At 38.7% G+C, this 14,002-nt stretch overlaps 1 protein-coding gene across 1 annotated transcript; it reads right to left on the bottom strand.

The window, feature by feature from the left end:
• Positions 1-6,891: 6,891 nt before the first annotated feature.
• Positions 6,892-10,824, bottom strand: LOC129737957 (uncharacterized). The gene has a single exon (XM_055729130.1). The coding sequence runs from the start codon at positions 10,822-10,824 to the stop codon at positions 6,892-6,894; it is 3,933 nt and encodes a 1,310-aa protein (XP_055585105.1).
• Positions 10,825-14,002: the final 3,178 nt, after the last annotated feature.

The raw sequence follows: 14,002 nt of genomic DNA, 5'->3' as shown, positions 1-14,002 counted from the left end.
CTGATGGTTTCTTAATTTATGGTCATTTTTAAGTACTAATATTTTTGTCATTTTTAAAATTGTTGTCAATTTTCACAATAGGGTCAATTTTGTAACTTTGTAAACTATGAAAAAATATCAATTTGTCTATTTTGTCTTTTGTAATACTTCAATTTTTTTCTTCAAATTTTGACGATTATGTTAATTTTGTCAATTATGGAAGTTTTGTCAGTTTTTATTTTCTTCTACATTTTGAGCATTTTGTTGATTTTTTTAAATATGACCCATTCCAGCATGTGGTCACAACGTTTGCAACGTTCATATCACACATTAAAGAAAAACATACCTCTATGTTAAGAATTTAATTTGCTACAATATGAAATCAAAAGAATTTTTCTTGAACAAATAGTTATCCAAATTTTTTGCAAAAGAAATCGTAACGTCACAAGGCGAACTTTTTCCACTTTTCAGTTTTTTAATAAAACCGCATTTTTCTGCTCTTCTCTCCGATCAAATTTTAATGAAAATTTCAGAAAAGTATCGATTAATTATAATCAACGAATCTCTGTAGTATCCCAAGGCCCCATTTCGATAAGGGTTATGGTAAAAAAAGATAGTGTGTTCGAAATTAGACGCTCATATACCTATCTAAAAGCTTAATAACTGTTTTATGATAACTCTAATCGAAATGCGTTCTTCAGATGAAATATTGTCATAATTAAAGCTTAAAACATTCAGATTAAAAGTAAATCGGTTGATAAAGCTCAAATTTATTGGTGAAAAACGGTTTTTTTTCTTCCCGAACAAAATCCACGTAGTTCTATACAAACTTTAGGTTTCCATAATATACTCTGGCCCTAATTTTGCATGGAACCCTGTGCTAGTGCCTTCATTTTATTGTTTTGTTATACCTTCAAAAGTCTCTCCGTGGGATTTAATGTGAATACGGGGCTCGATTTGGATTTTCTAGTAATATTCTTTGAGTTTGAAGTTTCAATAATGGACAGTTAAACAAAAAAAAATATATGAGACATTTATTTTCCATCAAAGTCTTATGAATTTGTTAGAAGGAAAAAATGTATCTATAAAATTTACCATGAATAAAGATTTTTGAATTTTGTTTGCATTTAATCCATGGATACTTAGTTATTTTGTTTGAACATAATGTCAGCTAGTAATAGAAGCTATTAGCGCGGTTTTTCATTCTAATATAGAAGATCATGATCTTTTTGCAAGATTTTTATTCAAGCCACAGATAACTATCTGCAGTCACAACGCTTAAAAATACATACCTTTATCACCGGTTCTAGAACGTGAAGTTGCTGTAGTTATTCTTAATCTAATATCATGTTTCAAAATGTCCTTTTACAATCATTTTGCAATTTTTTATATAAGGTACACCGGGGTAAGTGGGGACGGTTTTTCGTATAGTTCAGCTTTAAAAAATCATTAAAAAATTAGCAGTGGGTCAATTTTGATAAAATCGCGTTCAATGTGATGAAGAACATGTTGTTCACAAATGCTGAAGAGATGAGCTTGATAGTTACAAAGCGAAAAAAGTTTTCACGTAAATTGTTATGGACTGCTGGCTTCTTCACTTACCCCGCTTTATGGGGTAAGTGGGGACGGTAGATTTTCCCTTTGATTTCTAAGGAAATTTTCAACAAATTTGTGTTTTTTTTGGTTGAATACGTTACTTTATTGTTCGAACCGTCCGAAATTTTGAGGAAAGTTCATGGTAATATTAATATGGCAGCTTTCAATGATTATTGTGTGTAACCCGATATTATCGAAAATATATACTTATTTTAGAAAAACCAAGTACTTTTCCCAACTTTTCATGATCTGAATGCTTAATATAGCTAAATTGTATTGAATGAAGGACAGAAAATTGAAAAAATGTGTAAACATCAAGTATGTATACAGCCGTCCACACTTACCCCAGGTAGGGTTTGGTGACAAAATTTTAGATTTTTGCAAATAAACCCTTTTTTCTCAATTTTTAATCGTCGTTCCTTATCCTAACTGGTTGGGCGGCATCCATAAATTACGTAACGCAAAAAATGCACTTTTTTGACCCCCTCCCCCCCGTATGTCACAAATCGTAACGCTTCCACTTACCCCCCTATGAAAATAACGTAACGCTGATAATCACCCCCCCCCCCCCCTTCTTCTTATATTTTAAAATACAGATTTTCGAAGATAAAAAAAAATTTAACAGAAACGTTCTTCAAAACGGAATAAATATCTATTCAAATCGCTTCAAAGTACTCATTGATGATAACTCTCTGATAAAATAAATTGATTGTTTTATAATAAGACTCTTATTACGAGTTGCTCTGTGCTTGTTCACTGATGATATACCTTGTTTACTTTATTCTGTTTAAGGAGCATAACTTGTTATGCAAAATATACAACCCCTTGTAATATTCGTCGTTATAATCAAAATTGCTTTTTATAAATCGTTTGAGCTAAAATAATAAATCCGTCTTATGGAGAATTGAGTTTTTGTGGATAAATATACCTAGCATTCGGTTTTCCAACTGTTATTTTACAGATATTCAATACACATTTTAAGGAGTCTATCTCAGAATCTTTAAAAAGGAAAGGATACAAACCGGTTTGAATCATGTTGAATCTTACAAATTTTTAGCTGATTTGGTTTGTTTATAATTCTGCAAAAATAGCATGACATCAAAAAAGCTGCGATTAAGTAAACTGAAATTCTTAAGGAATAAACTCGTTACGTAACGATGAGCATACCTCCCCCCCTCCCCTATGTCACAATTCGTAACGCTCGAGCTTACTCCCTCCCCCCCCTAAGAGCGTTACGTAATTTATGGATGCCCCCTTGTTTCGAATGTAAGGATTGTGTCAATGTAGAGTTTTTCGTCCAGAGTCAGCTAGTTTACGAGAAACTTGCGATTGAAAAAGATGCACATCAACTTCACATCGTAGTTGAAAATAGAAAATTTACAAAAAGTCACCGTAAACATTCGCAATTGTCGGAACCGTATCTCTTTTACAGTTATTGGATAGATTACAAGTAAATTTAACATTCTGCATTAAAAGTTTGAAAAAATAGTTCTCAGTATTGTTTTAATAGCCACCGTCCCCACTTACCCCGGTGTACCTTAGTTAGTTTTTTGACAAAGTTTTGTTTGAAATAAAGAGTAATTGTTGAAATCAGTTAATTTTCATACTAAAGTTCTTAAATTTCAACAACAAAAAACTCAATTCTAAAAAAGGTAACTATTTTATAATGGGAAATGAAGCTCAAGAAATAGCCATTCTAATGCTGTACAAATTATTTTTAAATAATGAAAAATAAAAATAGGTTCTCAAGTTGAGATGTGCTTGGAATGGGTCATATTTTTACCTGTTGCTATGGTCATAAAACAGAAACTGCCCCACCCCCTCCCACCCACAATCGGAGGGATTTTTTTTTTCAACAGTACAGCAATAACACTCCATGTCGCTATCTTTCTAAATAATTGCGAACGAATCGATTCCAACTACTAACGAACGAACAACCAAGCAACATACAACAGAGCAGAATCATTCAAAAAATCATGATTATGAACACCATGATTCGATCCGATCGCAAGTTGTAACACACCGTGATCGGGGAGATTCGGGAGTTGTATCCTTCGAGATTCGTAGCTTGTCGTAACCACGCGCAACAAGCCACATAGAAGATATGGGATAGCGTTGCGAGTGCACGCAACAGGATTTTTTCTGTTCTTGCATCTTCGAATCTCTGGTCACTCGTCGCTCTCTGAGATCTCTCCATGCAACATAAGCAGAACACACGGCGTCGTCTGCCAGCAGCAATTGGAACGAGTCCGAACGTTGGTCGTTCGCTGCTCAAAATCGTTAGAAGCGATTTTTTTCCATCGCTGCCATCGACTTGGACTTTCCGACATTGACTTTCAGACCTGCTGCCTTGAAACTTTCGGTGAGGTCGTCGAGTTTGCTCTGCATATCCGGTTGTGTTTGGGCGAGCAAATCAATATTGTCTGCCAGGTCAAGGTCGTTCAGCTGCTCCATTGTTGAAGGATTCCACGGCAATCCTCGGTTCGGTGCACAGTCAATCGATCCAGTAAGAATCTCATCCATTACGATTAGAAAAAGAAGCGGTGATAAAATACATCCCTGTCTCACTCCAGCAGTTACCGGGATTGGTTCGGACAAGACACCGTCGTGCAAGACCTTGCACGAAAATGCCTCGTATTGTGCTTCGATGAGATGGACTAGTTTCTCTGGTACTGCTCTTCGCCTTAGGGCCGCCCAGATGTTTTCATGGTTAAGTAGGTCGAATGCTTTTTCGAAATCAACGAACACCAGCAGAAGAGAGTCCTGGAATTCGTGGATTTGTTCCAGTATGATTAGTAGCGTTGTGATGTGGTCCACACATGATCGTCCGGATCGGAATCCAGCTTGTTGCCGTCGGAGTTTAGCGTCGATTTTCTCCTGGATCCTGTTCAGGATCACTTTGCAGAGTACTTTGAGGGTTGTACAGATCAACGTTATGCCTCGCCAGTTACGGCACTCTGTCAGGTCTCCTTTCTTCGGGACCTTTACGAGGATACCCTGCATCCAGTCGGCCGGGAATGTTGCAGTATCCCAGATGTCAGCGAAAAGACGGTGCAACATTTGTGCTGACAGGGCAGGGTCGGCTTTCAGCATCTCAGCAGGGATGCAATCGATATAATAAGAAAAATGTAAAGGTGCTGCATACATTCAGGGGAAAAAACTGCGTGTGAGACATGAGGCATAAGGCAGCGCACCTAACTGTTTATTATGGACGCTAGTAGTTCCGCTCAAGTTCAAAGATAGTTCCACTCAAGATCATATTTTACTTTTAAAAAGTATGGAAATCTTGTTACTTAAACCCATGCATACACAAGTGAAAAAATGTATATGTATTAAGCACAAATTAGTCAAGTAAAAGTAATTTTGCATTAAAAGTTTTTTTTTTATTTTATAGACAAGTCCTAGGAGATTTTTCTTATGAAGCTTTGAAAAATGTGGGTACTTATGATATAGTTCAGTTGGTAAATCAATTGCCTTTTGAGCTGATGTCCGTCAATTTGAGCCCAAGAGTAAACATCAAACATAGTTGTTCCAGATAGTTTAAAACAAGGATATCGAACGCTATATTTAGAAAAAAAATATTTTTATTCACTTACATTAGAAAGCTATTGCTTTTGAACCACAAGCATAACCATTTTAAGCATAGGTGACAATTAGTGGTATGAATAAGGTTTAGCAATTGCTTCGGCAGCTTTTACTTAGCTCGAAATTAAGCAAAGCAAAAGCCCAAAGCATTTGCTTAGTTTGGTATGAATAAACATTTGCTTAGCGGATGTGTACTAAAGTCTTAGAACATAGCTTTTGCTTCGAAAAATAGAGCTATCCAACCAGCAGAATCTGAAGTTTTCTAAAGTTTAATGAAAGAAGACGATCAGAAAATTGAAAAGTACGGCTAAAGTAGCCATGAAGTCGACGGTGCGGATGGTGGATGTAAGAACGACCGGAAAGTTTTTGGTTAATGCGTGCTCGTATGTTGATGTTTAAAGAAAAATGAATACATATTCGAATATAGTCAAACAACAAATGGCCTAACTTTAACATTTATCATAGCTCTCCCACACGTATTCGGATCGGGATAATCCGATGTATAAAAAATAGGCAATAGGCGCGCATCTTAATTTAATTTTTTTTTTTAATTTTAGAATTATAAAAAAATTATATAAATATGGAAGTCTGAATTATGTTTTAATTATTACAATTTTCTTCCAACTTCAAGTCGATTGGGACTTCTTCCACTATAGCCGGAATTTTTAATTTAGAATATTTACTGATTGATTTGTTTAGTTTCATCTTAGACGAATCATTTCATACAACGACAGGAATATGAAAAAAAGCTGGATTATCACTCCGACTTTTCTTTATCCATGTTGAAAATGCCTTTTTGAATCGTATTGAAGTGTAATACTGCTAATTTAATAAATTCATGACATTGCTAAAGAATTTTTTATTGGAAAAGTCTGCTACCGAGCATGCTTAGAAAATAAAGCAATTGCTAGGAGATTTGTCGAGCGATTACTTCAGATTTGGGCTTTATTCATACCAAATTAGCTTGTTCTAAACGTAAAAGCTCCTGACAGAGAAAACAGCTGTCAAAAAAAACTTTATTCATATCAACCGAAGCAATCGCTTTAAGCGACTGCTCGACTGCTCGATTTAGTTTAGCAAAAGCAATTGCTAGGTTTTTTTCATACCACCTAATGTATCAAAAGTACAGATTTAAAAGTAAAAAATAAGTTTATTTACTACTCTTGAAAACCGAAGAATCTGCAATATATGAAAAAAAAGTTCAATAAAAACTCCAGCTGAATTTTTAACCTGAGGATAAAAAACAAGTTCTAAAGTATCATTTATTATTTTATATTTAATAATTTTATACCTATGATTAAAGTTTTCAGAATTTGAATCTAGATTTTTCAAAATACAAATTCTTTGAAATGAATCTGATACGTCTAGTTGTGGAATCGCCTTTCCGGAAAACTTATTAAAAACTCCGACCACTTGCTTTAATCAAAAACCGAATTTTATTGTACAAAAAACTGACTACTTTTATTTTAAGTAAACCACGATGTTTAGGAAACTTTTTATTACGTCCGTATGGTAGGATGGTTGGAACGGAAGAGAGTCTTACTTCTTTGCTCTCGGTTTCTTTTTGGTTTTACATTGACATTTAGAGTAATTCAAATCTAGATAAAAGCATAACTGAACATAATTGGAGCACTTGAATTTCAAAGTTATTAGAACAGTTCAAATTGTGGGAAATATAAAGTTAAGAATTAACATAAGCCGGCCACCTGAAATGTGCCATTTCACAAGAATTCACTTAATTTTAACATTTTCTTCGATGTCTTCATTCTTTGCTGGATCGGGGATCACCTCGTTGTCATCTTGGGCTGCATCAGGGTAGAATTCCTCGTTCGGCAACGGACAAATCATGCTGATACTCCGCTTGAAACTTCCAGTTGATGTGCGCAAAGTAACTACTCGGGTTATTCCATCCTCGCCGGGATGAAGCATTTCGATGCGAGCTAGTGGCCATCGAATCGGGGGCAACTGTTGATCTCGTAGGATGACTATTTGGCCGACACGTAGTTCAACACGTACAGGGTCAGCCTCGGTCAATCGTTGCAAATCTCGCAGGTATTCGGTTTTCCATCGGTACCAAAACTGCTGCGTCCTTTGGGCGATTAATTGGAATCGGTTGAGACGGTTTGTGGGAACGTCTGACCAATTCAAATCCGGCAGGGCTTGAAGTGATGATCCAGTCAAGAAATGACCGGGAGTTAACACTTCGTAGTCATTTGGATCCTCGGACATTTGGCAAAGCGGGCGGGAATTCATGCAGCTTTCAATCTGCGTCAGGATGGTCACCAAATCTTCGAAGAAAAGCGTCGTAGTTCCAACTTGACGGATAAGATGACGTTTGGCAACCTTAACCGCAGCCTCCCACAATCCTCCGAAGTTGGGAGCGCGCGGCGGAATCATGTGCCACTGGATGCGTTCTGATGCGAGACTGGAGGCTATTTGTTTTGCTTCGATACCATTGTGAAGCATGTCGAAGAGGGCATTGAGCTCATTCTTGGCTCCCGAGAAATTGGTGGCATTGTCGGAATAGATGTGGAGAGGCCGACCTCGTCGAGAGACGAAGCGGCGAAGTGCGGAAAGGAAAGAAGCAGTGGTAAGGTCACCGACCAGTTCGATGTGAACTGCTTTGGTCGAAAAACACACGAATATGGCTATGTAGGCTTTGATTGGGCTGGCCCTGCGATTGGGATACTTTACAAAAACAGGCCCACAATAATCTATGCCGGTGTGCAGAAATGGGCGACTTGGAGTAATTCGGGCTAGGGGCAATTGACCAGTGGGTTGGCTCATGGGGTGTGGATTGGTTCGAGTACAGCGATAACAAGAGCGAATGATGCTTCTCACGGCTCTTTTCCCATTTACGGGCCAAAACTCGTCGCGAACGGTGGCAAGGGTGAGGGAATTTCCTCCATGCAACAACCTCTCATGATAATTTATCAGGAGCAATCTGGTGAAGTGGTGGAATCCAGGCAAGACTATTGGGTGTTTGGCGGAATAGGGACCACTCAGGAGTTGCAGCCGGCCACCAACACGAATAATTCCATCGGAGTCGAGAAACGGGTTCAGAAGTTTAAGTTTTGAGCGCTTTCCCACGGAGTTCTTTCTCTTGAGTGCTTTTATTTCTTCTTCGTAACTTTCCCTTTGAACAATCTTTATCAGAACCGATTTCGAAAGCTCAATCTCCTCAACTGATAAGTGAGACGATGGTGATAACATTTTCTCCCAAGTGTTTCTGGCAAAACGCAAGCAATAGGCTATGGATCTCAACATTCGGTCATATCTAGAGAAGCGGGGAATGGTTGGGTTGGGTGGTGGTGATGGTTGGGCAACAATTGCGGAAATCTTGAACTCCAACTCACTCTCCGGAACGTCTGGCTGGGTGATTATCTGTGGGGGCCAACTCTCCTTCTCTCGCTGTAGCCAGTCAGGACCATTACACCATAAGCTGCTGTTCAGTAGTTGGTTTACAGATGTCCCCCGAGACACTAGGTCGGCAGGATTGCAGTGCCCGGGAACATGATTCCAGTTCGATAGGTTGGATTGTTTTTGGATATCGGCCACCCCATTGGCAACGAATGTTTTCCATTTATGTGAAGGGGATCGGATCGAATATAAGACCACGGTGGAGTCGGACCAAAAATAGGAATCGGTGATATTGATTTTTAAAGCTGAGTGGACTTTGGAGTGCAGCTGAACAGCAATTTGTGCTGCGCAGAGCTCTAGTTGTGGCAAACTACGTTTTTGCAAGGGGGCAACTCTGGACTTAGCTGCCATAAGCAAAACTTTCACATGTCCCATCGGATTTACAGTTCTCGCATAAATGCATGCCCCAAATGCAGATTCGGATGCATCCGCAAAGCAATGCAATTCAATTTCTCCCTCTTGAAAAGCATAACGATCAATTCGGAAATCCGCTAAATTAGGCAAATCTTTCAGAAAATTAGTCCACCTTGATTGAATTTGTTCTGGTACTTCGTCGTCCCAACCAATAGAAATGGTCCATAAATTTTGTAGCAGGATCTTGGCTCGTACTACAATGGGTGAAATAAGGCCAAGTGGGTCGTACAGGCGCGCAATGGTGGAAAGAATGCTCCTCTTAGTTATGAAACCATTATGGATATTCGGATTAAACTCGTAACGAAACTGGTCTGTAGCAGGAACCCAAGACATTCCTAACGTCTTAATCGACTCCTCAGGATCAAAGGTGTGTGGAATTTGTGATGCCAAATTTTCGGAATTAACTCCCATCAGAACTGCAGAGTCATTCGAACACCATTTACGTAGAGGGAATCCCCCTTTCAAAGCTAGTGCGTCCATCTCCTCGCGTAGCTGAACTGCTTCTGCTATCGATGCTCCGCCACTGATGAAATCGTCCATGTACATATCTTCCTTCAGGGCCACTGCAGCTCGTGGATATGAGTGACCATCATCGGCAGCCAACTGGTGCAGGGTTCGGGTTGCAAGGAATGAGGATGGGGCCAAACCGTAGGTGATGGTAGTGAGTTCGAATTTGGAGATTGGTTCTCGCGAGTCAAACCGCCAAAGTATTCTCTGCAGGTTCCGATCGTTTTCGTGGATATTGACCTGGCGATACATTTTTTCGATATCGGCCAGTAGAGCGAACTTGTGTTTGCGGAATCTCATCAAAAGGCAGACGAGATCGTCCTGGATAACAGGTCCAACAACCAGGGCATCATTAAGGGAAAATCCAGAGTTGGTCTTTGCCGATGCGTCGAAAACACAACGAAGTTTTGTTGTTGTGCTCGACTCTTTAAGTACCGCATGATGAGGAAGGTAAAATGTGCACTGAGGTTCAGGTTCGTTTTCGCTTATTTGTCTCATATGCCCCATTCGCAAATATTCATTCATGAATTCGTGGTATTTGGTTCGGAGTTCAAGGTTTTTGGACAGTTTCTTCTCCATAGAAAGAAATCGACGACGGGCGTTTTCAAAAGATTCTCCTATCATGGAACAAAAACCTTCTTTCTTTGGATATTGGACTACGTATCGACCTATGTCATCCCTAGTAACAGTTTGTTGGAAAAAGTTTTCGCAAAAATCATCCTTTGGCATTGGAACCGCTGGATCCACTTCTTCGATAGCCCAAAATTTTTGCACGGAGCGATTTATTGACTCTAGCGAGGAAATATTGCAGGAAATAGCTTTTATTGTATGGCGATTGGAATTTTTACCAGAAATTAACCATCCGAAAATACTTTCAATTAGAATCAAGGATGAATTTTCCAATTGAATCCGGCCACCTTTCAGGAATGCGAAGAAATGTTCTGCGCCCAAAATCAAATCCACTTCGTGGGAAATATTGAAGTTCGGATCTGCTAACGTAATTTGCTTTGGGATGGTGCAGGTTGATAGCTTGGCTGTCACAGCAGGAATGTTAGCAGTGAGGTTACGGAGTACCAAACAGTCCAGTGGAATCTCAAAATCGCCCAATCTAGTTTGTAGTGTCGTAGTCGAAGAGCAAACTGCTTCTACTCGTGACTCACCAACACCAAAAATAGGTACATCTATGGGAGTTCTTGGGAGTCGAAGTTGATGACAAAGCCTTTCACTCATGAGATTGCATTGAGATCCGGAGTCCAGAAGTGCGCGCGCAAAATGTCGTTTGCCAACAGCATCCAGTAAAACGACGACCGCCGTGGATAACATTACGTCAACGCCAGGTGGAACGGTAGCGGGGTGTGCGGAAAGCGTTGAGTTGGGGTTGGGATTTCTGCTAACTTGGGATTCAGAACGACCAGATGGTGGATTATATTGTGGCCCTTGGCGATTTGGGTGGAAGTTTTGATTGGTGGTTGGAGGATTTTCAAATCCAGGGTGTAGCAAAGTATGGTGTCGTTTTTGGCAAAGACGACACGAAAAATTCGAGGTACAATTTCGTACAAAGTGATCGTTCCTGAAGCAATTACTGCAAATTTTGGATCGGTTAATCAGGTTCAATCTTTCATTCAGTTGCATCCTCTCGAAAACTGGGCATTTTATTAATGGGTGGGACTGCTTGCAGGCGAGGCATCCTGGACGAAAACCATCAGTGGCCGAAAAGGTGTTAACCCGAGAGGAGGATGGGATTTGGGAGTGTTTTGTTGTTTTTTCTTGTGAAAATGGTTTTGATTGCTTTACCGACGTCTGTTCTGAAGATATTGCCAACGATTCTAAGGTGCGTATTTTTCTTGTAAGAAAATCAACCAAATTTTCAAAGGTGGGTTCCTTTCCCTCCGAAATTACTTCCTCCCAATCCTTCTGTGTTTGATCATCAACCCGATAAAGAAGAAGTTGAACAAGAAGACTACTCCAATGCATAGTAGGTTCTTCTAACTGCTGTAAGATTTTTACGTGACGTTGGAAATCTTCGACCACCGCTCGTAGTGTTGAGGTTGATTTGCAGATGACCTTTGGAAAATATGTTATAGCCTGCAGGTGTTTTTTCTTTAGAAGATATTTGTTGGAATACCTGGACAGCAGTGATTCCCAAGCCACCACGTAATTGGCAGAAGTGATTGTAAGCGATTCTACCAAAGCCAATGCGTCGCCTTTTAGTGCCGAGCGTAAATATTGGAATTTTTGGATGCTCGGAATTTCAGTGGAGGAATGTATGAGGGAGTTGAAAGAATCGTGGAACGTGAGCCAGTCGTTCAGATCACCATCGAAAGTTGGGAGAGAGATTGTGGGAAGTTTTACTGAAGGAATATTGACCGCCATTTGTGTTGTGTGTTTCGATGGGGAATTAGAGGTTGTTGGAGGAACTTTCGAGACCAATCCACCCTTTATACGGAAATATTGCTCTCCAATTTTAGCCCTAAGCAGTGAATTAGCCGCAATAAACGCATCAGAATCATCCATACCTTCATAGTCCGCTTGCACCTCTTCGAAGCTCTCCATTTTCAGGTCCAAAGTGTGAATCCGTATGGGTAGCTCGTTCACGTCGCGTTCCGGTTCGAAGTTGTGTAGGAAATCCTCAATTCGTTGAATCGATGCGATGATATTGCGCCTTTTCAGTTCAGTTTTGGCTAGCCTCTTCTCCACAGTTGTCGCCATGTCAACTCGTGATGAACACTTAAATGGTATGGGAAAACCAGGAAGCACCTTTTGCTAACGGTGTAAATTATTGGACAGACACTCACCTGTGCCTGACCAAAGACAGGCCTTGTATTTTTATAATAAACCGGAACCAGGAACCAGGAATGCGATAAATATCACGGAAAATTATTGAGTTTGGGAATGAGGTTAGGTTTTTTGGAAAACCCGCCAAAATTGTTGTCCGTCCACAGCCTTATGGGAAACCAATTCTTTTATACGCCGGGGTACCGTAGAAAGCAGGAAATGTATCCAAATCAGGATAATTACTTGAAATTGGAGACACGTGGTAGCACTAGATCGATCCTATATCGACCTTGTCCGATGTCAGTTTTTCTGGGAAAGTAATTAAGGGAACACAGGAAGCACCGCAAATATGTCGGAAATTTGTTGGAATGGTACTCACATGTACCCGTAATAAAACAGGCCTTGAAAATTATTAAATCCTTGGGATAATGTTCCGATGGTCCAAGTGTGGTTATGGATCCTGAGTTTTGTTCCGTCGGTTTTTGGGGACCAATCCTGGTCACGGCACCAAATTATGATACGTCTAGTTGTGGAATCGCCTTTCCGGAAAACTTATTAAAAACTCCGACCACTTGCTTTAATCAAAAACCGAATTTTATTGTACAAAAAACTGACTACTTTTATTTTAAGTAAACCACGATGTTTAGGAAACTTTTTATTACGTCCGTATGGTAGGATGGTTGGAACGGAAGAGAGTCTTACTTCTTTGCTCTCGGTTTCTTTTTGGTTTTACATTGACATTTAGAGTAATTCAAATCTAGATAAAAGCATAACTGAACATAATTGGAGCACTTGAATTTCAAAGTTATTAGAACAGTTCAAATTGTGGGAAATATAAAGTTAAGAATTAACAGAATCCAAATCTTATTTTTTATATGTAATTTTCACCAGGTTTGTGTTTCTAAACTGACTGAATTTAAAATTTTTATTTTGAATCAAGAATCAAATTTATGAAACTGCAATCTCGTTCAATTGGAATCCTTAATTTAATTTAAACATTGATATTTTAAAATTGATTATAAAACTTAAATTAGACCTGAATTCGAACACAAACTTTGGATTTTAGTTTCAAGTCTTCATTCTGCATTTTGAACTCAAATTCAAAACTTTCATCTAAATTCCAGATAATTTTTTTTATGAATTTGAAACCATAAAGCAACATTTGTATCAGAACCCTTAACCAGAAATCTTTTATTTTATTCTGAATTTATGGGTTTCAATATGATTTTTGATGATTCTATATCAATGATGATCAAAACTGAAAATCAAGAACAACAAACTGGATACTTATTAGATATTTTCCGCAAGTATCTGGGCTAGGCAGATCCGAGCAATTTTGTCCTTAAACCTTGTGAAATTAGAGAATTTTGTTTCAAAATTTTTCCAAAAATCCGGCCAATATGCAGGGAAATTTTGGAATTATTTCTTTGAAATAAATGTAAACACGTGGAACATTGGTTTTATTTAATCGTAACATGTCAGACGATTTAGTATCATATTTAAGGTTTCCAAAAAATTGTTTATGTTTATTTTTACAAAATGGGTTTAAAAAACACTATTTGAACGCAAGATACATAATGCTAATAACTCAATTGAAATTTTCGTTTGATTCTGCAAACAGGGTGAGAAAATTTGGTCAAAATCCGGACAATCTTGTAAGCTTAGCCTTAACTTCATTGGGGTTCATTATTTGGGACTCAATTTCTATCAACAAGTGAGAAATTTT

This window comes from Uranotaenia lowii, chromosome 1 (genome assembly GCF_029784155.1).
Source record: "Uranotaenia lowii strain MFRU-FL chromosome 1, ASM2978415v1, whole genome shotgun sequence".
NCBI lineage: Eukaryota > Metazoa > Arthropoda > Insecta > Diptera > Culicidae > Uranotaenia > Uranotaenia lowii.
The sequence above is the reverse complement of the archived record's forward strand: the minus strand, read 5'-3'. Positions and strand labels throughout refer to the sequence as shown.

What these genes read in the sequence shown, in the direction of transcription:
- LOC129737957 (XM_055729130.1), bottom strand. Translation starts at nt 10,824, where the DNA reads ATGTTATCCACGGCGGTCGTCGTTTTACTGGATGCTGTTGGCAAACGA.